The following is a 24,975-nucleotide window of genomic DNA, read 5'->3' on the forward strand; positions in this document are numbered from 1 at the left end:
CACTTTGATCTCTTGGATTGCTCCCTCTGAAGGAAGCCAGGGGCAGTGTTGTGGGGATATTCAAGTTCCATCTCCCCGCTTTTTTATTTTGCTTTAAAATATGCTATTTATTTTTTTCTCCAGTTATAAAAATAATACATTATTAAAACAGGTAACAGAAAACACAAAAATCCAAGGAAAACAACAACAGAAGCTCCTCAATCCCACTGCCTAAAGAGAGCCACTGTTGGTCTCTGTGGCTCTAAGGAGCCAGTTGTAGCGAAGCCACTGTCTGAGGCAGTATGCCCAGCACACAAGACCCTCCCAGAACTGAGGGGTTATTGCAGATGAGGAACACACATACTTAGAGCAGTGCAGTAGGAAAAAGCCGAAGTCTCGTCTTTCAACAACTGTTTTTCTTTTCATTTCTAACCCAGAAACCATGTGCAATAATAAATAATTATTACTATTTTAAGCCACTGAGTTTTGGGGATAATTTGTTGCACAGGAGTAGATATAATTACACACTAATATAATTACACACTCTTCAACTCTCGGTAAGGAGTCGGTCCTAATCCGCGTGGACGAAAGCAGGAGGGATTGTTCTCTGAGGAGTAATCGAGTTACTGTTAGTGGGAAAACAGAGGAAATGAACACTGGGCGGGCCACACAACAGCTAACTCCAACAATGGGTGCCTCATGAACACATACTTGCTGGAGAATTGAAGCACAAAGGTAATACTGATTCATTTCAGATGACTCAGAGCGTCTGGGCCAGGTGGGACTCAGGCCCAGATATTCCTATGCTGATTTTCTAGCTCCAACTACTGACAGTTTTTCTCCCTAGTTATTCCTAGACTTGATTAGCTATGAGCAACACAGACACTCACCTCCTTTGCCAACCCAAATATTTGCTCTTAAAGTAAGTTAGTTGTTTTTCTTTAAATCTAGAAAATAGAGACCCAGAAATTCCTCCATACTTGTGTGTGACTAATGTATGGTTTAAGTTTTCTCCTATTAAAGTGGCTTTTTAATTTAACTCCAGTTGGACATATGTTAGCTCAGACAAGGATGCCTCTTTTAGAAGCTCACATTCCTCTTTAATCTCTTCAATCAAAGGAGAGAAAACAACGATGAAAGAAATATAAGAGTTAACACTCAAGAAGAGTCTCTCCTTTCTTCTTCCTTCCCTCCCTCCCTTCCTACCTTCTTCCTCTCCACCAGAGTTTCTTGAGCACTTACTATGTGCATGCCATTGTCTATAGCCTCTTATTAAGCCTCCTAATGATGATGAAGTGGGTATTAATGACCCCTTTTAACAGATAAGGAAACTGAAACATGTTTGGAGAAGTTAGGTGCTTTATTGGATGTTTTGTCTTTTTACAGTCATGTTATTTAGCTCCAAAACCTCAGTGACATTAATACCCATAAGGAAAGATGAAACAGGTCCATACAGTTTTGCCAAAAGTCCTATTTTAAGTTTTCTCTGTACTAAAGGCTGCTATACATGATTTCCTTCCAGCCAATCACCAAGATGCAGATTATATTTCCTGTATGCCCAATGTGTGTAGTACCAGAGTTAAAATTAAAAACAAAAACAAAAACAAAACATGGAGTTTCTGGCACTTTTTCTGTCCCTTCCACATCAGTTTCTCTGAAAAAATGATAGAAATCAAAGAAAGCATCCACTGCTCTGAGACAGCTTGTAGCATTTGGCATAGAATTCTTCCTGCACCTGAGACTCCCAAACCCGCCCCATGGAGCTTGGGCACACCCTTGGTAGAGAGATTATGAGGTCAAGCTCTGGAGCCAGACAGAGCTGGGTTCAAATCCCATTCCACCTACTTACAAGCTCTGTGACTTTTTTTTGTCTAGTCTCTAAACCTCTCTCTAGAATGGGATAGTAACAGTTTCTGCCTCTTACAATTCTTATAAAGAGTCAAGAAGACAACATATGTAAAATACTTAGTCCAGTGTCTGGAATGGAGTAAAGGCCTGACAAATGTAGTCATACTATCATGATTGGGCTGTCTCCCTCCGAGTGCCTACTTCCTCTGCTGAAGACCTGGGGTTGATGAATGTTCTCTAAGTATTTGTGGCAAGCAGACTCTCAAATGACCCCCAGTGATTCCCACCTCCTGGTATTCATGCCCTTGTGTAAATACCCTGTCTATGAATGCAGACAGGACTGGTGACTTGCTTCTAACAAATAGGACATGGTGAGATGATGCCACTTTCATGATTGCTGCCTCGTGGGAGACCCTGATGCAGAGCAGCCAGTTAAGCCATGCTCAGATTCCTGACCCACAGAAAATGTGAGGTAATAAATGTGTGTTGTTAATAAGCTGCAAAGTCTGTGGTAATTTGCTAGACACCAATGCATAACTAATACAGGATTGAACCCCTCCCATCTCATTTCTAATTCAGAGCCCATCTCCCCTACTTCTTTCGCATCCTTCATTTATCACATTGTCTCATAGTTGTTGGTTTTCCTGCAACCCCCTACCTTGTAAGCTCCTTGAGTACAGGCACTGTGTTTGTCATTCCTTGTAGCTCCAGTGCAGATAGCAGGACCTGGCACTAGGAGGGCGCTGGATAATATTTCATGACCCCCAGGGCTGGATTCTGTACTCCATTAAGGGCTCCCTTGTGATAATGATGGTGGTGGTTCTTAAATCCTTACTGTGCGCCAGGCACTGAGGTGAAGTCAGAAATGTGTATTTTCTGTGATGATTCTGATGCAGAGCCAGGCTACACTACCTGAAATATTCTGTGGAAAAAATGCATTCTCTTCTTAAGATAGTTATACACAGCCTTCCTGATTTAAAAAAAAATTTTTTTTTGTATTGCGTACATACAGAAAAGTGCACAATTCATAGGTGTACAGTTTGATAACTTTTCCAAAGTGAACACATCTATGTAGCTACCCCAAGATGAGGATAAGGTATGTCCCCAGCCTCACTTGTGGCCCCTTCCAGTCACAAGTCTCAGAGGTAACCGCCTCCCTAACCCATCACCACTCATTAGTTTTGTCGGTTTTAGAACTTCCTATAAACAAAATTGTAAGCTATACTACTTTATCTGCTTTATTTCGCTCAACATATTTATGCTTTTGACTTGTTAAAACTCTTCTGGATTAAAATTGTAAAACACTGAGAAGGTTAGAAAGGAGGTGGAAGCCTGGGATTCTGAGAAGCCGAGTATTGTAGTTGGATTTTCCAAGAGGTGGAATCACAACCTTTTCCGTCCACTTTCCATCCTTTCTGCTAAAGCAAGAAGGGAGAAAGGAGGGGTCAGGAGGCGTGGTTACAGTCAGGCCCGTTCCTTGTGGGGCGGAGTCTTAGGCTGGGGGCGTGGTCCCGGGCCCCTAGTCCTTGTGGCGGTTGGCGCTGGGAGCGGGGGCGGGCCGTGTCTTCCTGTCAGCGCCTGCGGAATCGCCGTTTGACCCCGGAAGTGCCAGCGGTCTGGGAGCTGTCACCGTGGACTGCGGCGGCGGCGGTACAGCGCCGGTAGTGGAGCTGCCGAGGTGAGTGCGTGTCTGGGCCCTGTGGGATGCGGAGCACCAGGCCTGGGAGGAGCCGCGGCCGTGCCACCGCCGGCCTCGGGTCTCCCTACCTCCCTGGCAGGGCCGAGGCTACGCCGCCCCAGGGTGAGCCTTACCCCCACTAACGCCACCGTCCCCCCACCTCCACCCCCGAGGACAGAAAGTGTTGGTTGGGTTCAAGACTCTGCTCCAAAGTGACTTGAACGAGTCCCAATCCCCTCACCCTCACCCCGGGCTTCAGTTTCCTCAGGGTTCATTCATTCGTTCAACAAATGCATGTCTAGCGTCTCATACATGCCAGGCACAGATCTAAGCACTTGAGATACAAACAGAGCAAGACAGACAAGGCTGCTGCCCTCATGGAGCGTACAGTACAGTCTAGTGGGAGGAGACAGATAGTCAACGACAAGTAAATGCACAAGATAATTTAAGATATGACAGTAACTGGAGGAGTGAACACTTTAAATAGGGTGGTCTGGGAGGGTCTCTGAAGAAAGTAATATTGAATTGAGGCCAGAAGGGTGGTGATAGCTAGAGAAACTGAGGCAGCAGTAGCCCTGAGGATGTGGCCAGGCCTTATTGTAATTGGCTCTTGCACTGAACTCCCCTTCTAAAAAGCCCTTTCCTAACTTTTGGCCTCTGCTCTCCTGCTTAACGCTGGGGTTGCAGTGGGGGGCATAGACATTGTCATGACCATTGTCCTTATCTTTTTGGAACTTAGAGCCTACCCTTTGCCTAGTTAATTTCTTCCCATACTTAAGATAAAAACTCAAATCTTCCTTGGCAACCTTGCTCTGTCAAGTCAGTTCTCCCTGTTAAATGCTATCATAGCTCCATGGGCCTTATCTATGCAGCATACATCATGGTATTGAGTTTTACTTGTTTTTATGGCTATTTGATTCTTAGCTGTCCTTTCCTTAAAGACTGTAAGTTCTATAAAGGGCAGGGCAGTACAGGCCTGTTACTTGCATACTTTAGTATTCTCCAGGCTTTCGTGCCCGGATAAGAGGTGCTTAGAAATCTTTGAGTGGATAGGTAAGACAATTAACACAGTCTTTGTTCTCCAGTGGTTCCTAGGAGGTCTCGCCTGCCACCAGACTATTGTCTTCTCTTTCTGATCATGTCTCTCTTTTACTTAAATGATTCTTCACTGCCTTTAGATGAAAGGCCAAAATCTTTAGCATAGCATTCAAGGCTTTAAAAAAAACAACTGCCCTCCTCTTTCCTATCCAACCTCTTTTCTGCACTTCTGTCATCCCCTCCCTGACCTTGTGTTTTCAGCCATACCCATGTCTTCCTCTTCCTTCAAAGCCACAGGCTCTGTGCTCATGCTTTGCTCTTTGCCTAGAATTCCCTTCCTTCCCATCTTTTCCCTCCATTCTTCAACTACCAGGTTATAGGCTACCTTCTCTGTGACATCCTCCTTTTCTCTGTGCTCATTTTGGAAATTTCTTGTAATAGCTCTACCCACACCAAATGATAGTCATTTACATGCCCAGGACCCAGAATGTATTCAGTCAGGGTGCACTGACTAAATGAGGACACCCAAAGTGCTCTGCCTATGGTTGGGACTTAAATAATAACAAGTAAATTTTATTGAGTGCTTTTTATGTACCAAGTACTATGTTGAACACTTAGCATTGATTACTTCTCACGTCAACCCTAAGAGATTATATACTATTATCATCTCCATTTTGCAGATGAGGAAATCAAGGCTTAGAGAGGTTAAGGAACTATCTCAGGGTCTCAACATGGATAGGCAAAGGTGGAACCAGGATTTGAACCCACGTAGCAAAACTATAAAGCTCCCCTTCAGCCACCATACCAGCCTGGGCCTGAACTACCTTTACAGGCACTGGCTTGTAGGAGTGGATTTTTTCTGAAAGCAGGTATTGTCATTACCAGTCTAGGCCTGGATTCTGGGGCCTAGAATTTAAAGGGTGGGGAGCCATCTCCTCCTTATGACTCTTTCTCTACCCTAGGTTCCCACACTAGACATTCAAAGACTATCGTCTTTGAAGGTAAGAATGGAAAGAACTGGGCCTGTGAGTCATTTAGACTTCTGCACTGGTGAACAGACCACTGATGTTTCCAGCTGCCCTCCCAGCATTGCTGGGGGGTTAGGAAAGAAGTATTTTTAGGATGTCCAGCGCAAGAGACCCACGTGCCAAGGCAGAAGAGCTGGGCTTCAGTTTCAACTTGGCCACTAACATATTTGCCTTGAGCATATCAGGGCCTCTCTTTGGACACCTGAGCATAACAATCCTTGTTATCCTTAACTGGGTTGCTGTGGCAAGCTAGTAAGATAGTAATTTAATTAGAAATAATGTACATGCAACAGAGAATATTATCAACATTTTGCAAAGCTGAAAGATGAAAACTCACCCCAAGCCCCTTTTATTACTCTGACTTGTGATTTTTTTTCAGGCTACCTCCTGTGTGCAGGGACAATGTGTCTGATTTGCTGAGATCCTAGAGCTGAACAAGCCTCAGTAATTAGACAGACTGGTCCTCTCTCTTTACATTTCTCTAGAATAGAAATCTTTACAGTCTTTAAAACAGACCATGAACTAAGCAGCTCTCCATCTACTTACCTTTGCTCTTGCTGTTTCCTCTGCTTAGGGTATCCCTCTTCCCTGGCCAGTCTCCTATCAAGACTCAACTCAGGCTCTCCAGATCCTTTAGGCCCCCCTTTCCCAATAGCCACACCCCTCGCAAGCACAACTACACTAGACTCAGTACGACAACTGGTTAAGAGCCAGCCTGCTTCCCCAACTACTCACTGAGACGTGGGCCAGTTTCTTATCTTCTCTAAGCCTCTAATTTCTCATTGATAACATGATAATAATAGAACCAACCTTAGAGTTGTTATGAGCATTAATAAATGTAAGATGAGTTAACATGTAAAGTGAGAAAATGCTGAGAAAAGCACTTAGAAAAACACCAACACTTGATAAGCATGTTGCTCTTGCAGCTATTGTCATTTTTATTTTTAGACATAAGCTTTTTCAGGGCAGAGACCCTGCATTATCAGTCTGTGTTCATAACCCCAGGGCCTAGCCTGATATTTCAAATATGGATATATACTAGGGGTGCCAAAAAGATGTATACACATGACTTGTGTCCATCTTTTGTTATCGGTATATATTATTACAATTTTAATACAGTTTTTTCCTTTCTTAAAACGTGTATACATTTTTTTGGCACCCTCTGTGTGTGTGAGTGTGAGTGTGAGTGTGTGTGTGTGTGTGTATCTCCCACGTAACTCATGGGTGTCCATGCCCCTCAGCTTATCCGTGAGGGCTCAGGAGGTAACAGTTTCCTCATCCTGGACTTAGTATATCTTTGTGTTGTCATTGAGACTGCTGGCCTTTTATGGCATGTCTTTTAAAGGGCCCAATTCACTTCTATTCCATGGTGCAGCCAGTATGCATGTCCCTCCTATGGGTCAGGCCAAGTGGTATTGTGAGAAGAGCATTGGATGGGAAGATGTGAGACATGGGGGCTGCCACTCACTGACTCTGAGGCCAGTCTAGGCCTCTGTAGAAAGGAGCTCGCTTGCACTGGCAAGTTTCTATGAATTCTGTCGTCCTTGGTCCTGTTCATTCATGTCATTCTTCCCTGAAGCCTAGAGGGGTTGTACAATCTCAACATACTCTACAAGTGAGGAAAGGCCCAGGGCTTCAACCCTCAAAAGACTTAAAATCTGGTTCGAGTTATTAGCAAAGTGTCCTCATATTCAGTCATTCATCAAACATTTGATGAGGCTGCCTCTATACCAAGCCTGTGCTGGTCAAGGGAAAGGTAGCAAGAGGAGAGCCTGGGCACTGTCTTTACAGAGCTCACAGGCCAAGGAGGGCATGGAGATGGAGGCATCACATAGATAATCTAGGTATTTTTAACCAGTACTTGTCAAAGGGGGTGGGAATGTATCAGGAATCACCTGGGCAGTATGTTTCTCCTGAGTTGAAACCTACTGCTTTAGGCCAAAAAAAGTCACTTCGTCGGGATCAGTAGGTGCAGGATCCAGGCCTTCAAGACCCACATCAAGAGCACCCTGAGGCCAGAGGTTGAAGCTTCTCCTGGGATCAGCCCCAGAGCAGGCCCCTGCCGCCAGGAGCCTGTGTGTCTGCTCTCTTCTTCCCATCCATATTCCTTTCAGGAGGGTCACGCAGCACAATGTCAGCTCTGCCCCTGGACCAACTCCAGATCACCCATAAGGACCTGAAGACAGGAAAGCTGAGGACTTCACCAGCGCTGGTGAGCCGGTGCCTTGAGGCTGTTCTGCCTGATATTATCATTCTTACAATTTCAAAAGCAAAAAAGTAAATTCCTTCTTTATCTGTTCCAAAAATGACCTGAGGGCCACAGTCAGTAATTCAGTAGCTGGGACATTACTAGGTCCTTCCAGTCCCCGTGTTGAAGTTTCCTTTCCGAGCAGAAGCTTGAGTTTGAGTAGCATTTTCCATGTCACCATACCACACCTTCCCCAAAAGCGTTTCATTTTGAATCAGAGTCTGATGGCTAGTTCTGACTAGCCTGAGCTGGCCTAGAAATGGATCCATCCCAAAGCTGGTTTGGGTATTTGACCCAGCAGGAGGTGTTCAGGTTTCAGGTAGGCCTTTTTCAGAGTTATCTCAGCTGCTATCCACACTTGGGCACTTGGTGGGGGAACACTGATTTCAGAGGTCGAGCCGTCTTTTATCTCAGTGGGCTAAGAAGTGCCACATACAGACTCGGCAGGGCTTGTGAGACTGAAAAATAAGGAGGCTGTGAGCATGTCGATTACCATTTGCAGAGTGAGATTAGAGCCACGGAGAGGTGCCAGGCTGCTGAAGAAGGAAACAGACACAGGGACTGGAGTCCCCATGCTCACTTGCTGTTTTCCCAAGAATATGAGCTTACTGGAACAAAGTAGGAGGAAGTATTTTTCTGGGAGCTTGAGTAAAGTCGTGGGAAACAAGAGCTTGGTGTTTTATTTTCTGATTTCTGGGTGGCTTCCTATTACTTCCTAACTACTCTCTAATAATAGTATTTAACATTAATAGAGCACTCTCTCTGGGCCAAACTTTTCTAAACACTTCACCTGGATTACCTCATTTAAGCCACACCACAGCCTTATGAGTGGGTCTTTTGGTTGTTCCAGTTTTACAGATGAGGAAACTGAGAGTTCAAGGTCACAGAACTAGGAAATTAGGAGAGCCAGGATGTGAACCCAGCTAGACTGGACCCTAGAGCCCATATCTTTAACCTTTCTGCTATAAAGCCTCTTGTTTCTGTTTCATAACCTTTTTATGTAAGGAGGATATTTATCAGAAAATCTAGAACTGTTCTGTCCAGTATGATAGCTGTTTGCCACAGGTAATGACTGAGCACTTGAAAGATGGATTGTACAAGAATGAGGAAATGGATTTTTAACTTAATCGTAATTAATTTAAATTAAAATAGCCCCATGTGGTGAGTACCTACCTTGTTGGCCAGTGTAGGTATAGAGCAGTTCTATTAATTGCAGAAAGTTCTATCCTGGTGGAGACTGATTCCTTGAGTGGTTGGGTCTGATTTTTCACCTCAGTCCTTCCCCACATACTGAACACCTGGATTGCTAGACTGTGGGCTTCATGAGAGCAGGGACCTGGTCCCTTCCCTTCATTCTGGTTTCCCAATGCCAGGAAACTTTCAGTAAATGAGTCAAGGACCCCAGCCAGGCTTTGTGACAGACACTGGAGCTGCAAAGAGAAAAGATGTTGTTCCTGCCCTTGAAGGGCCCATGGTCTGAGACAAAAGCAAACCAAGAGCTTCTCTACAGTGTGATCAGGCTTGTGATAGAAAGAAGTCCAGGCTGCTACGTGAGCACAGAGCCTGGGCTGCTGACCCGGACCAAAGGGATGTGTGGGGGCAGGGAGGTCTTGGGGGTGCTAGGAGGGCATGTGCAGTCAGGGAAGGCTTCCTGAAGGAGGGGATTCTGAACTGTGTCATGAAGGGTGGGTAAGCACTAGCCAGGCAGAACAATGGGAAAAAGGTGGACCTGGCAGGAGGATCTGAGTATGCTGTGTGAGAGAGCCTATCTCCTACACCAACCACCAGTCTCTTGGGGTGGAAGCAGTATCACAGAGTTAAGGAGCATGAGCTTTGTGTTAAATCTCACACATACTTGGCTGTGTGGCTTTGGACAAGTTACGTAACCTCTCCATGCCTCAGGATCCAAAAAGGATAATAATAGAACCAGCTTTGTAGGGTGGCTATGAGGATTAAATGAAATGTCCGAATTAGCACTGTGCCTAGAACATAGTAAGCACACAAGAATGATGGTGATGACAATAGTGACAGTGACAGAAGCATTGAATGGACGGTAAGGTGGGAAAAGGGACAAGCTGAGAGACAGCTAGCTGCCTGATCAAGGAGCAGTCCTGTTGGCCGTGCTGAAGGGCATTACCCTGCTGGCCACTGGAAGCTCCTGAAAGATTGTCCTGAGGTTTGGACCCACCCTATATTTGTCTCTTTAGTCCTAACTTTGGACAAGATCTCTAGCTAAGGGACAACCACCCCACTGCCTTTGCAAGGTTGTAGGTGAAGCTAATGTTTATTGAGTAGCTACTGTGTGCACAGCACATACTTGGTGCTATAGAAGATCCAAAAGAAATGAAGTCTTGGGACAGCTATTGAGGAGGACAAGACTCATGTAAGTGGGGCATTTGGAGAACAGTACAGAATGGTTTCTTATAAAGATAAACAGAACGGAAGTGTGATGGGCCGAGAATATTGAGAAAGCTTCACAGAGCAAGTGGGACCTGAGCAAGGTTTGAGGGGTGGAAGATACAGCTGCGCCCTGCTGCTCCCTGCAATCTTCCTTGGCCCTCATTACCTACTAAATAAAGTCCCAACTCTCGAACTTGGCATTCAAGGTTCTTCAAAGACCTTGGCAGTATCTGGTCCTTCATAACCTTCATTCAGTCCCTTGTCCAGCCAGCAAATGCGTTGGAGAATCTGCTCGATGCCAGGCACTGTTCTAGGGACAGGGAATGCTGTGGTGAACAAGGCTCAGACAGTTTCCAGAGGTCTAATGGGGGGAGACAGAGAAGGCAGACCCTCCCTTTTTATATAACTTTACTGGGGTACCATTGAAGGACAATAAACTACACATATTTAAAGCATACAGTTTGATTGATTTTGACATCTGTATACACCCACAAAAACATCACCATAATCAAGATAATGAACATTTTGACCACTCCCAAAAGTTATTTGTGCCTCTCTGTAATCCTTCCCTTCCTATTCTCCCATCTGATCTGCACTCCGATGCAGACCCACAAGTGCTACAGTCAGGGAAGCACTGAGTGCAGGTGCTGGGAGAGCCCAGGTGAAACCCTAACCTAGGCAGGAGTGGGAGTCTGGGGGACTTTCTGGAGGAGGTGAGGTCAGAGATGGGGTGAAAAGGGCAAGCAGTGAGACCAGGATGGCACATGGTGCCGTAGGTCATTTAGTAGGTCTGCATTGTAAGCTTTCGTTCAAATCCTGCCTCAGTTGCCTCCTTAGCCTTGTGACCGTGACAAAGTTCCGAAGTTTACTGAGTCTTTGTTTCCTCCTCTGTAAAAAAAAAAAAAAAATGCTATCACCTTTTTAAATAGTTGTTGTAGATAAAATTTAAAAAAAGATAGGCTGTGGGACATAACCTACTCAGGAGCGGGCACAAAGCAGGTCCTCTATAAGTGCTGGCTTTTATTGCCATTATTCCAGTGTTCTCTCCCTCCAAATCCATCTCCCACAGCCTTGTGCCCCTTATTTTATTTTTTTAATTAAAAAAAAATTTTTTTTAATTGGGGAACAGTGTTTTTTTCCAGGACCCATCAGCTCCAGGTCAAGTAGTTGTTTCAATCTAGTTGTGGAGGGTGCAACTCAGTGGCCCACATGGGGATCGAACCAGCAACCTTGGTTTCATGAGCACTGTGCTCTAACCACCTGAGCTAACCAGCTGCCCCGTGCCCTTTATTTTTATGGCCCATTTCTATACTTCCATAAAGATACTGTTTCTTCCACCTAAAAATCCCCATTCGCCAAGGCCCAGCTCAGATGCTGCCTGCTGTGGGAAGCTAGCTGTCCCTTATCCTTCAGGCATGGTTAATCCCCTTTTGCACTCCCAATGTCCCTCTACCAGGTTTGAGCTGTCACTTCCTCTGTTTTGTGCTCACTTGATGACTTAGATGTGCATCTTCCCCTCTGGAGTGTGGGCTCTGGAAGCAGAGCAGATGCTTTTCTTATGTGCCCCACCACAGCGGGATACCAGCCAACGTTAGTAGGATTGTAAGGAAGGTAGTTTCTCGGTAGTCGGGTGGGGTGAGCTGTCTGTTCCCGAGTGGAGGGCGGCGAGTAGTAGCCTGGTCTGAGAAATGACCTAAGAGGTAAGGTGTCAACAGATAGAATTGAGTGGGAGCTTGGAAACCAAGGAGATGAATTTATAATAGGTCCTAGCGAGTAGTTTTAAACTTGCTTCAGTCAGCAGGATTCCTTTTTCAAAAGAGTTGTACCTGAAACCGCACTGTATAAATTCCGATTTAAATGGGAAGGGTCCTGTAGACCCACCCAATAGGTGGTCCCTGAGAAATGCCTGTGGAACTCAAAGACTCGACAGTTTGAAAACTTGCATTAGGCAGTAGGGAGGCATAGGTGGTTCCCAAGGAGACTGACCAATCAGTTGTGATTTTCCTGTCCCCTGTGGACTGACAGGCCTGGTAGTGGGTGGACTGGGGTTGATAACAGCTGAGACCTTGCCCGGCCTGCCTCCTATTACCACTTCCCTCGGAGAAAGCAGCCCTTATGTAGTCAGAGGAGAAAACTGAGCTCATCATCTCTTCTTTATGGTGAACAAAGTAAGGTTTGTTCATGGCGAGGTAAAGGTTGGAAGAGAGAACTTGTGATTCTCAGCCGAGACCTGCATTGCTTGATTGGTATCTTTTCTTTAAAAAAAAAAAATTACTGAGGTTTTCTTCTGATTATAAAAAAAGGTATAGCATGTTACATACAGAAGAATACTATTTTTGTAAGAAAGATGAAAACATCTAAACAAATACCTGATGTGGGTATATTTTAACTGTAAATGCCTAGAAAAGGTCTAAAAGGACACTTACCAGATGGGAATACACAGGGACTGGGACTGAGGTGACTCACCTTCTCTATAGTGTAACTTTTTGAAAGAAAAGATGCTCATGTCTCACTTGTATAATTAAAAAATAATTTTAAAATAATACATGTTCAATTTTTTTAAATTGGAAATTGTATTCAAGTCATAATCCCCCCACCAGAGATAACCACTATTAGCTTTGGGATGTTGTTCCCCCCCCCTCTTTTTTTTTTTTAGCCTGTACCAGTATGTGAATGTGTTTTATATATATATATATATATATATATATATATATAATTTTTAAAAATTCAAAAAACTGATTTTATAAAATAGAGAGGTTTATACCCTGCTTTTTCTTCCTTTAACCTCTCCTCATGTCTTTAATATTCTCTAAAAAACATAGTTTTTAATGCCCGCCTAGTGTTTCTTGGATGCAACCAAGCCCCTTTGTTAGAGACACTTGGTTCTTTATGCTTAAAGCTCCTTGGAGGGTCACCGGTTAGAACAGCCAAGTGTTGTCATTGCTGTGGGTTGGCAAATGGGCCCTCACTGACTAACCTCTGCCACGTTAACACGTGGTTTTTGGATCCGTAGCACCCCGAGCAGAAGGCAGACCGGTATTTTGTGTTATACAAACCGCCCCCTAAAGACAACATTCCCGCCCTAGTGGAGGAGTACCTGGAACGCGCCACCTTCGTAGCCAATGACCTCGACTGGCTCCTGGCCTTGCCTCACGATAAATTCTGGTGCCAGGTAACATTCTATCAAAATGTACGCTAAGACAAAGCACATGACATGCCGTTGGTTGGTTGCTGTTGTTGTTTCTCTCCCCCTAGGAGATGCTTTTTTCTCTACTTCTTTCACTGGATCCTTAACAGCAAATTGTGGTTTGGATTACTGTTTTGTATCAAAATCTTAATGATGTTTACACAACGCCTTCCAACGTGTCATTTTTAGAAACTCGTGTTTAGCCCTCGGCTCATTCATATCTCCTTGGTCCCTTGGGGTTGGAGTGTGTGTCACAGGCCAGGGCTGATGGGCTGTGAGCCCTTGCGCAGTCCACCCACAAGTCCTTGGGCCTCAATGACAAATCCTTGCTCTCCTCTGTTGCCTGGCTTAGGTTATCTTCGACGAGACCCTGCAGAAGTGCCTGGACTCCTACCTGCACTATGTCCCCCGGAAGTTCGATGAGTGGGTGGCCCCATCCCCTGAAGTTGTTGACATGCAGAAGCGCCTCCATCGAAGCGTTTTTCTCGCCTTCCTGCGCATGTCCACTCACAAGGAATCCAAAGTAAGCCCCTGATCCCGTGACTGGTCACCACTGACACCTAACACCTCTGTGCTGGACTCTCTGCCCCTGGGAAGGAAGGCTCTGGAAATATCAAGTTTCCTCTTGTCTCCCCTCCGCCTTTATTCCCACCATTGGGGAAGAGATCTGTGCCACCTCCCTTATCCTCTAATTCACCGGGTCAGCCTGCATTACACCCAGTGTTTTCATCAATGGGAGCCGAGGGCCCTTTGCCAGTTGACGCGTGACTGTGCCTTTTCTTGTGCGTCAGAGGCTGAAAGCACTGATTCTGATTTTTGAAAGGAACTTGTATGTGCTTTTTAAAAACCTTTACTGTCTTTCCCCCTTGGTTTTAAAAATAATAATGCTGTCTCTAAAAAATACAAACATTACAGAAATATTTTATAGATAGTGAAGGTTACCCACAAAATCCCCTCTCTCCAAAATAAGCACTGTTAAGGTACACGATCCTTTAGGGAATTTTTTTTTTCCTTTCAATAGGGGTGTGTGCATTGAGTGTATTTATTTTCAAAATAGGATCTTGCTTTTTTTTTAAACTTTTTTTAGTATGGAAATCTTCAAATATACACAAAAGTATAATAAACCCCATGTACCCATCACCCAGCTTCAATAATTATTAACATTTGCCAATCTTGTTTTCTCTCTCCCCGAGTTTTCTTTTTTTCCTGAAGTATTTTAAGAAATCCCAGACATCATGGTAATTTACCCATAAATATTTTAGAATGACCCCCTGACTAGCTGTTTTATAGTATACTTTTGCTTCTTTTTACATTAAAATGAAGAATGGCTATTGCTCCAGGTCAATATATAAGGCTCAGACATGTCTACAGTGTGGATGGACCTTCGTTCATTAGCCATTCCCCTGTTGATGGACCTGAAGGTTGATTCTTGTAAGTTTGCTATTACTTCACAATGCACCTGCTTGTGGAATCTCTCATCCCTTCTCTGCTCTGTTCCTTAGGATCACTTTATTTCCCCTTCTGCGTTTGGAGAAATCCTCTACAATAACTTCCTGTTTGACATCCCAAAGATCCTGGACCTCTGTGTGCTCTTCGGAAAAGGCAACTCGCCGCTTCTCAAGAAGATGATAGGTGCACAGGGCTTGGGGTCTGGGGGGATGCTCAAAGGTGGTCCCCACATACCAAACCAGAGGTTCCGAAGGTGAGCGCATAGATGAGCGGAGGGACCTTCAGAGCGACAGTAGCAGGTGGTGCTTGGAAATGACTTAGATATGTGTGTCAACTCTGAAAGATGTGACTGGGTAGCAATGGGGGAATGGAGACAAAAATATGTACCTCATGGTTCCTCAAGGGTCTTGGAGTCTTAGTATTAAGCCGTGTGTTAAAAAGTTGAAGGAGTGGGGACGTTTGCTCTGGTGATGAGAGTAAGAACAGCAGTGATAGCTAACCTTTATTTGAGTGCTCACTGGGGTGCTGAGCACCTCATATCTTATTTCAGTTGATCCTCACAGCAGCCCTGTGACGTAAGTGCTGTCTTCCCCATTTACAGATAAGGAAACTGAGGTTAAATGTAAGGGACTTGCCTAAGAGGCCATGACTAATCCATGGCCACGCTGGGATTTATGTCACATAGGCCTGACTTTCAGGCTCTTGTTCTTTGCCACTCCCTGCCTCAGAGATGATGGAGCTGCCTCAAAAATGTCATGATTAACATCGTTGCTGAGAGCAGATGGGGGCAGAGTTCAGAGAGGACTCTTTGGGTTGTGAAAGGAATGACGTCAGCAGTTGGATCCCCTCAGGAGGCAACGGGCTGGAAGGTTCAATCAGAGACGGAAGCTTTGTTGGGATGCTACAGAGGGAACAACACCCTTTGAATTGCAGCTTTTGGCATTGGGCCCAGCACGGAGAAACGCTCACCCTGGACAGCCCTGTTAGCCCTCTTCACCCTGAGATTCTAGGACACAGTCTTCCAAACACCCAGTTACAAAGCCAAGTTATCCCTTAAAATGGTTTCCCTCCTTCCTTCCTTTTTTCCCCTAAAAATAAAGAAAATATATGTTAATTTAGAAAATTTTGGAAGAATATCAAGTATAAAAATGCAAGAAAGCAGTTACCAAATTCCTGCATGTAGAAACAATCATTTGGTGATTATTTCCTTCCAGTCTTTTCTCTGTGTGTTTTTAAAAAACAAATTAGAGCATACTGTATATGAAATGTCACATCCGGCTGTTTCTGTTTCCTTAGAAGAACCTCCGGTTTCTCATTCATATCTAACTATTGCATGATCATCAGTTAATTTCTTTTATTTCCCAGGGAAAGAGCCTTAATAATTTTACTGTAAACCGAGAGGATGGGGTGAATGAGCAAAAGCAAGTGTGATTAGTTAGAAAAACAGTTATTAGGCCAGTTTGGTTAGAGTGGAGCATTCTGGGAGATGGGAAGGGGTAGCTGGGGCCAGATCAGGGAGGGCTTAATGCCAGGCTTTAGCACTTAGGGAGCCATATTGCTTGGTGGCTAAGAAGGCAGGCTATAGAGTTGAACTGCCCAATTCACACCCCAGCTCTATTTCTGGCTATATCACTTAGTCACGCTACTTGGCTAATTATCAGTTAGCCACTTTAAGCCTCAGTTTTCTCATCTGAAGAATGGGAAAACTAATACTATACCTACCTTGTAGGATGGCTGTGGGATTTAAATATGAGGTGGTGCTCAGCACAGTACCTGGCATATTACAGGCACTTGGTAAGTATGAGTTCTTAACTGTGATAAGATCATGGGAGTCTCTAGGAGCTTTGAGGAGGGTGAGGAGCCATCTGGTAACAAGGTTAGTCTGGCAGCACATGGGTGGAGAGGGTGGTGACAGGAGGCCACATAGGAGGCTAGTGCTTCAGTGTGGCTTTGAAGGTGAGAGCCTGACTGGGCTGCGGGGATGGAAAAGGACATCTGGGAGGCAGAATAAAGCAGAGGATAGTGAGGTCAGCTGGAAGGAGAAGCCTTAATGATTCTGGAGAAAACTGGTGTCAGTAGCAGAAAAAGGACCTTTGGGAGGTGGCGGGAGTGGGTTGTGGGTAGAGGCAAGGTCAGCATTAGGTCTGTTGGGTATAAGATGGCTGTGTGGATCCAGGAGGAGGTGACGCAGTTCCAGATGGGCGAGGGTGGATTCAGAAATCTCTGCCTGCTGCCAGGGTTCCTAATCTTTTGAATCACTGACTCCTTTGAGAATCAGGTGAAAGCTTGGCTCCAGAAAGTTGTGCCCTCTTATAGATTTTGAGGTGTTTTAGAATGTTCTTATCCCCATATCGAGAACCCTAAGCTGGCTTATTAAGGAGAGCTCTTTCTTTGACTCTTAGAGGATGGTTAATGGAAAAGAGGGCAGGACCAGGCATTAGGAGTCGCTTCAGTGTGTGTGTGTGTGTCTGTGTGTGTGTGTGAAAGTGGTCTGTGTGTGTTGGGAGTGGGGATGGAAAAGGGCCTGCACTCACGTGCGCGCACACACGGAAGCTCTCTTTCCAACCCCTGAGCAGAAGGCATAGCATGGGGCAGCCTCTACTTTTCTACCACAGAAGCTCTTGAGGCAAAGCAGATCAGCTGGAAGAGGGTTGACAAGGGTGAGAAGGAGAGAGCAAGGGAACTGGCTGATTGTCCTTTGGGCCAAAGCCCAGTCCTTACCCTGCCCCCCACTCTCACCCCCCTCACACCCCACTTTTTTAAACCTCAAGGCTGGTATTGTGCATTAGCAAGTAATTTTGAAAGCAGGGCCTTTCAGTTAGATTCTCTTGGAGCTGCTTTGCCAAAGCAGGAGTACATTGGGACTTGACCCTATCGAGGACGGCTCTGATCTATTTGGCAATACTTTCCATTCACCTTGGGTTTCTGAACTGCTTTAGTCTGAGGAGAGGTATTTCAAAGGATGCCATTGCTGTCCCATACCTTTTAATTATTTCTTTAAGAGCTCAAAAGTCCAATCTTTACCATCATCGGAATCAGACAAAGGAGAGTAAAGGGACTCTCAAGACCCTAAGGGTAGATTGCAAAATGTGATTTCTTTTGATGCTTGTAAAACATCCCTGTTGCTCAGGCTTAAGCACTGGAAGGATTATGAGAGAGTGCCTTCCCCCATGCCAGGTGGTTGGGGTGTGGAAGGGACCATGGTGTGGCCCTGGGAGTTACGGGAGGAGAGGAGGCGCTGCCTGGAGAAGGTGACACCTATCTTAGGTCAGACGTAGCTCTGGGAGGTCACTGCAGACAGAGGGAGGGAACAGGGCTTGTTCTCTCAACAACCTCAATCTCAACAGAGGTTGAGGATGGTGCGAGGGAGGAATGCAATGGCAGGAATGGGGAAAGACTGGCTGGGAGATGCCAACAGAGGCCAGATCTCAGAGGGCCCTGTGTGCCATGGTCAGGAGTTGGGATTTGACCTTGAAGATACCGACAGGAGGGTTTTATGAGTGAGAGCAGAGGTTGGTGGAAACCCAGCTCAATCACTCCTTGTCTGTCAGGAGTATGAGGTGAGAGCAGATGGTCAGGGAGGACCTTCACAGGTTGAAGGATCAGCACCCATGTGGAGGTGGGAGGAGCTAAGCAGTCATGCTGATAAAACTCAGCTTTCTGGAATCAAGGAAGGAAGTCGCATCCAGGAAACTGTTTACAGGAAGTCCAGCATCTAGGGACTTGCTTACTCCCCCAGCCCCATCTGGCCTTTGATCTCATTCATTTACAAACCTGTGATGGGGTGAGGGCTGCAGGGTTCTCAATAAGGAAACCAAGGACAGACCTGCACAAGGACAGAGGACACCTAGAACATCCTGACAATAAGCCAGCCTCAGATACGAGGATTAGAGAGGGATGAAAAACCCCTGGCATCTTCAGGGCATATGCATTTCGCACCATGCAGTCCCCCAGCTAGCTGTGATTCTCCCTCTGTCCCTTTGCCATCTGGGCAGCCAGAACATTTGGTTTTCTGTTCCAGTTACCATATGCTGTAACCTACTCACTCACAGCAGCAGCACTTGGAGGATAGTGAACACTCGGAGAGGAGCTTCACTTTATAGGAACAACTGCAAATGTGCGGTAGATCTCTCTCTAGGTCCCTCGCAGGCCTCTCATCTTGGATTGGATGGGTTAGGATGGCTAGCGCGTTCAAAAGTAGAGAGTGAGATTCACCAGAGAAATTTCAGTCCCCTCACATTATTGTAGGCGTGGTCTGGCAAGAATCCCGGATTGCAGCATTCAGGTTTTCTTGAGCAAAGAGATCATATCTCCTAATTCTCCTGGATGACTAATTCCCATTTCCAAAGCCAATGCTGTCATACAAGGCACAGTGCCCAAGTGTGATCACTCCCTGGGGACGTCAGGGTTTGCTGGTTTGACCAGGGCAGGTCTTTTACGTAATTCACTAGGCAAAGGTGCTTTAAAGGTTAAATCGTAACAAGCAAGGTCCCTCCCCCACCCTGGGGAAGTTTCTAGGCTGGGCCAAATCTCTGTGCCAGCAGGGCCTGGGGCCAGGGCTGCTGTAGCTCATACAGGCTTAGGAAAGGGGAGAAAGGTCACAGAGCCTGCTGGCAACCATGCATAATATGTCCTCTCCACCCCTACCCTCTTTTCCCAATGTCTGCCTTTCTCTCTCTTTTCAGGAAACATCTTTATCCAGCAGCCAAGTTACTATAATGACCTGGATGAAACCATGCCTACCATCCTTCAGGTACCAGCTCTCAGCCCTGCCCAGGGGAGGGTGAGCTTGGGAGGCAGACCACCTCCCCACCTAATGGTGTCTCCTGACTTTCCTGAGCCTGAGCGAAATGTTTACTACTCACCCTCTCTAGCCTCATCTCCATCTGGGCTCTCTGTCCTGTCCCTCACCACACCCTTCAAATTCATTCTTTCCTCTCTTGAACAGGACTGAAATCTCAGGGCTGTCCAGTACTACACTCACACAAAAGAGCTTGGCTTGCATTTTGTGTTGGTTGCTGACTGCCATAAGCCTCTAAGGATACGCCTCTAAGAGAGCTGTATTTCTCAAATAAGAGCTTTAAAGTTTGACACAGTCATTTTATGAAATAATAATACTCACTGTAGAACATTTGGAAAATGTAAAAACAGGAAAAGTAAGATCAATATTCCCCCATAATCCCATCACCAAGAAATAGCCACTGTTTATGATAACTTAGAATACAGTCGGCCCTCCATATTCCTGGGTTCAGCATCTGTGGTTTCAACCAACCGTGGATCGAAAATATTTTTTAAAAATAAATTACGTTGATGCTGACGTGTACTAAATAGTTAGACCTGTGATGATTGCATCTGTACTGACCGTGTCCATCCTTTTTTAAAAATTTTTATTGGGGAACAGTGTGTTTTTTTCAGAACCCATCAGCTCCAAGTCAAGTAGTTGTTTCATTCTAGTTGTGAAGGGTGCAACTCAGTGGCCCATGTGAGGATCGAAACGACAACCTTAGTGTTATGAGCACTGCGCTCCAACCAACTGAGCTAACCGACCACCCCATACTTTTTTTTCTTGTCATTATTCCTTAAACAATGTAATATAACCACTATTTACATAGTATTTACATTGTATTAGGTATTATAAGTAATCTAGAGATGACTTTAAGTATACAGGAAGATGTGCATAAATTGTATACAACGCCATTTTACATAAGGGACTTGAGCATTCACGGATTTTTGGTATCCGCAGAGGGTCCTGGATACAACGGGAGGACAATCGTTACATACTAACATACTTAATGATGGCACAATTAGTTAAAGACTTACAGATTTTACAGTAGGCTCTGCTTTACCCTCAGTATTCATTTGTTTTTTATTTCAGTATAGTTCCCATAAATGCCATCTACAGGAGATCCAAAAACATATGAGATATTGTGGAATGTGTATCTTCAGTATTCATTACCATACACTTGCCCAGCCTATTCAGTCAGATAACAGCTACAGGATTCTGGGGGCTTTACATACATTTTTATCTTTCTCATCCTCACCATAATCCTGTAAGAAGAATACCCGCATCATCCCTATTTTACACTGTTTCTGCTCTGACCCTGCTCTCTGAGAAGGTCATTGTCTCAGCTGGTGTCCCAGGAACATTGGCATAGATTCCAGGGTCCAAGGCAGTTTTCAGATTATCCATCCCTGACTTCAGGACAGGAGTCCTAGCTGCTGGCTCGGCAGGATGTGGGAGAGTCACCTTTTGTGTTCACAGGTCTTCAGCAATATCCTCCAGCACAGTGGTTTGCAAGGGGACGGGGCCAGCGCCACACCCCAGAAGCTCGAGGAGAGGGGCCGGTTGACCCCCAGCGACATGCCTCTCCCGGTGAGGTTTCCCTTCAGCCCAGCCTCTTACTGACTATTAGAGGACCCAGCAGCTTCTTCCCCTGCTCACGGCCCCCTTCCCCAACTCTGTAAGCAGCTATTCCCGTCACATTTAGAGCATTTTAGCAGGCTTTCATTTATCTCTGGGAGCTTCATTTAGGAAACAGTAGAAGGAACAGGGAACTAGAATTCAGAGGAGTGGGGTTTAGTTCAGCTCAACAGGTTCATTCGTGTGTTATTCATTGAGCCATTCATTCATTCAGTGAATTTGTACTAGGGAACCCCGAGCATGCGTGGGGCCTCGGCTCCCATGGAACTTAGAGTCTCCTGGGGATGACAGACAGAGCTAAATATTTAAAGAGCCTGGACATGTGTCAGGCCCTGTGTTAAGCATAGGAGACAAAGCAAGAAGGAGGTAGCTGTGAGCTTGGATTTCATGGGAAAACAGCCATTAAACAAGTGTTGCAGAAAGGGGCACGCCAAGTGCTCTGGGAGCAAGTCATTTTACCCCCTGAACCTCAGTCTCCTTGTCTGTAAAATGGAGATCCTAACAGCTACCCAGCTCACAACAATTCTCATGAGTTGTCATGAGAATCAGGAAAATGTATGAGAAAGCACTCCTTGTTCTGAATACCCTCTTCAAAATGAAGGAAAAGTGTGCACTTGATATTCTTGTCCTCACTGGGATGTACTTTCTGTACGGGAATACAGGCATTGTCTTTAGATTCAGGGGTTGGGTCTCCTTCAACTTAGAAGAGAGAACCATATTATCCTAGAGCTAGAAGTAACCCTAGAAATCATACGGTAGCAAGACCTGCGGCTTAGGGAGATTGAATGACTTGCCCGGGTCGTGCTCCTAGAGGTGGACCAGCCAGGCTTTGCCCAGACCTCCAGTGTTCTCTTCCCCCAACAAAGCATCTGCCTGTTGGGAGCCCCTGGCTTTGTCATCTTAGTCTCAGACCCGCTACAGAGCTATAAAAGGGGGCAAAGGAGAATAATGCAGTGTTTTCTTTTGGCAACAGGAATTAAAGGACATTGTTCTCTACCTTTGTGATACCTGCACTACGCTCTGGGCCTTTCTGGATATCTTCCCTTTGGCTTGCCAAACCTTCCAGAAACACGACTTCTGTTACAGGTACCATGGTAATGCCGACTGTTGAAATAGAGGTTCTAATTCACATCTTCATTCAACAAATATTTGCTGGGTGCTCCAAATGTGCCAGGCCCTCTTCTAGCCTGAGGACACAAATGTGAAGAAGACAGATAAGGCTCTTGCTTGTGTGGAGCCTGCATTTTACAAGCGCTCCCATTTTGGGCTAACAACAGGGTAGGGGAGGAAAAAAAACAACAACCAAGAATAAGAGCAATTTCAATTCAGTTCTATTTTGTTTCAAAGCCCCTATCCTGGGCAGGGGCAAGAGAGTAATAGACAAGAAATGGTGTGAGGCTTTCAGCACGTCATCCAGGGGAGAGCATACACAAGGAAATAAGCAGATGTGCTCACATGTGCGGCAGACGGTTATGGCTATGTTATGAAGCACTCTTGGAAACACAGAAGGAGGCAAAACTCTGTCTGGTGAAATAAGAGAAAGTTTCATGGTGACCCTTGATCGAGGTCTGGTAGAATAAACAGGAACCTTTCAGACAGAGAAAGATTGCAGTGGCAGGAAGGATGTTCTGGGTAGAGCCAGGGAGTGGAGTGCAGCATGCAGCCATGGTTGGGGAGGGAGACTAGGGCAGCAGGAAAAGGTGCAGATAATGAGAGATGGCTCTGGGGAAATGGGTAGAAGTCAGATTGTATGGAGCCTAGAGTGCTCTGGCAGGGATTAGGCCTTTATTCTGTAGGTAGGAGGGAGCCACTGGAGGTTTTTATCTAAAGAAGTCATAGAAAGATCCTACTGTGATAAAAAAAAAAAAGTAGAGGAGGATACAGGGCAGGGAGGGAGACCCTCTGCCCACTTAGCACCCTGAGCATCTGTTCCTTGTATAGGGAGAAAGGCATGCAGGGCGTGGGCTGGTAATGTGCTTGTTGCCTGGCAACAGTGGGGCTGGCCTGTTCTCAGCAGCCTCTGGCTCTTGCTTTTGCTAGGCATCTTTCCCCACCATTGGAAGGAGCTTCTGAGAGCTGCCCAGCTCCATCCACCCAGCCATCATCATTTACTCACCCATTCAACAAAGCGTTTATCTAGTGCTGACATGTGACAGAGCAGCTGGTGCTCTTAGGAAGCTCTGACCCTTCTTGGGACTCCTCACCTCCTGAAAATCAGACATTAGGATTGATCAGCCTCCCAGAGAACATTAGAATAAAGCGCTGATCAACACTTTCCCAGAAAAAAGGGGTTAGGGTGGGACTGTAGCTCTCTAGGTTTTTAAAAAGGTATCTTTTCTCATGGCAAATATAGCAAATACTTGTAGAAATTTGGAAAATCCCAAAAGACAGGCAATTAAAATCACTATGAGAAATCATATTACTCTTAGACTTTTGTACCCTTATTATTTTCACTTCCTAGGCATTTTCCCATTTTGTTAAAGTTCCTTCCCAAATGTGGCACAGATTGCTTTTGAAAGGGTTCTTTGGAGATGAAGTGTGATTTTTGGAAGAACCGACTTTCCTGCAAGGGACAGTGGAGGCAGGGGAGTGGCTCAACCCATCTCAGGGTGAGGAGGAAGAAAGGAAAACACTTTTGACTGCCACTGACACTGTCTTTGGCAAGTGACACTGCCTTTGACCCACAAACAGCTCAGGGCTGGCCTAGCTTGTTCAAACTGTGCTGGAGGCCAGGAACGCCCACTGAGCACAAGTAGCAACCTCAGTCCCAGAGAACTTTCTGCAAGGGGTTACAGTCACCAAACAGCTTTTTCTTTAGCTAATCCCTCTCATAACAACTTTCTTCTCCTCACTCTGTTTTTCTTTTTTTTTTAAAGATTTTAATGGGGAATTGGGGGAGGGAAACAGCGTTGGGGAATTGGGGAAGGGGAACAGAGAAGTTACTGTCGTTTTGTTCTTCAGTCTGGCTGTGGAGGACGTCGCTTCACTGGCCCATGTTAGTATTATCATTGCGCTCTTTCCGGGCAAGGCAGATTGGTCGCCGGCCACTGGATAGTCACTCACTGCGGCTCTTGGCAGCTCATGCTGGCTGCCGGGCACTCACGGTAGCTTACAGGAGACCACTGCAGCTCCAACTGCAGCCTACACCACCATCACTGGCAACTCATGGCAACCCAGCTCCAGATCAAGCTGTTGTTCACCATCTTAGCTGTAGAGGGCTCAGCGTCACTGGCCCTCATGTGGGATCTGAACCAGGGCCCTGCTGCTCAGAGCTGGCCAACTCTTAACCAATGTGCCACTCAGCCGGCCCTCTCCTCCTTACTCTTGAGTATATACTTGAGTATCTCTCTCTCTCTCCTTTAATTTTATGAATGAATAATACATCCACATGGTTTAAAATTTAAAGTATGAAATATATAGTGAAATCTCTCTCTCATCCCCACTCCTGTTCCTCATATACAACCATTGTCCTTCATTTTTTTCTTTTGTAGAATTTTCCAGAGATATGCATATAAACATGCACATACATATGCATATATGCATAATAAGCAAATAAGCATATTATATATCACCTGGCCCCTTTTAAAAATTTAATGCTGGCCTATGTACTGTTTGCATTTTACTTTTTTTTTTTTTATTGGGGAATTGGGGGGATGGGAACAGTGCTGGGGAATTGGGGGAAGGGGAACAGACAAGTTG

The 24,975-nt window shown here is 45.4% G+C and overlaps 1 protein-coding gene across 2 annotated transcripts in view; it reads left to right on the forward strand.

Annotated features, from left to right (window-relative positions):
• The first annotated feature begins 3,406 nt into the window (after positions 1-3,406).
• Positions 3,407-24,975, forward strand: part of ASCC2 (activating signal cointegrator 1 complex subunit 2) — a 41,364-nt gene continuing 19,795 nt past the window's right edge. The window contains exons 1-8 of one of the 2 annotated variants that reach the window (XM_019643176.1): positions 3,407-3,505; positions 7,686-7,783; positions 13,233-13,391; positions 13,759-13,929; positions 14,909-15,038; positions 19,541-19,608; positions 21,118-21,228; positions 22,250-22,362. In XM_019643176.1, coding sequence (XP_019498721.1) covers positions 7,703-7,783; positions 13,233-13,391; positions 13,759-13,929; positions 14,909-15,038; positions 19,541-19,608; positions 21,118-21,228; positions 22,250-22,362 — 833 coding nt within the window. In that variant the 5' untranslated portion in view covers positions 3,407-3,505; positions 7,686-7,702. The remainder of the gene's footprint in view (positions 3,506-7,685; positions 7,784-13,232; positions 13,392-13,758; positions 13,930-14,908; positions 15,039-19,540; positions 19,609-21,117; positions 21,229-22,249; positions 22,363-24,975) is intronic. The other variant, XM_019643177.1, reaches the window with a different exon arrangement.

The sequence above is a fragment of the Hipposideros armiger genome, unplaced genomic scaffold (assembly GCF_001890085.2).
Source record: "Hipposideros armiger isolate ML-2016 unplaced genomic scaffold, ASM189008v1 scaffold_75, whole genome shotgun sequence".
In the NCBI taxonomy this organism is placed as follows: Eukaryota; Metazoa; Chordata; class Mammalia; order Chiroptera; family Hipposideridae; genus Hipposideros; species Hipposideros armiger.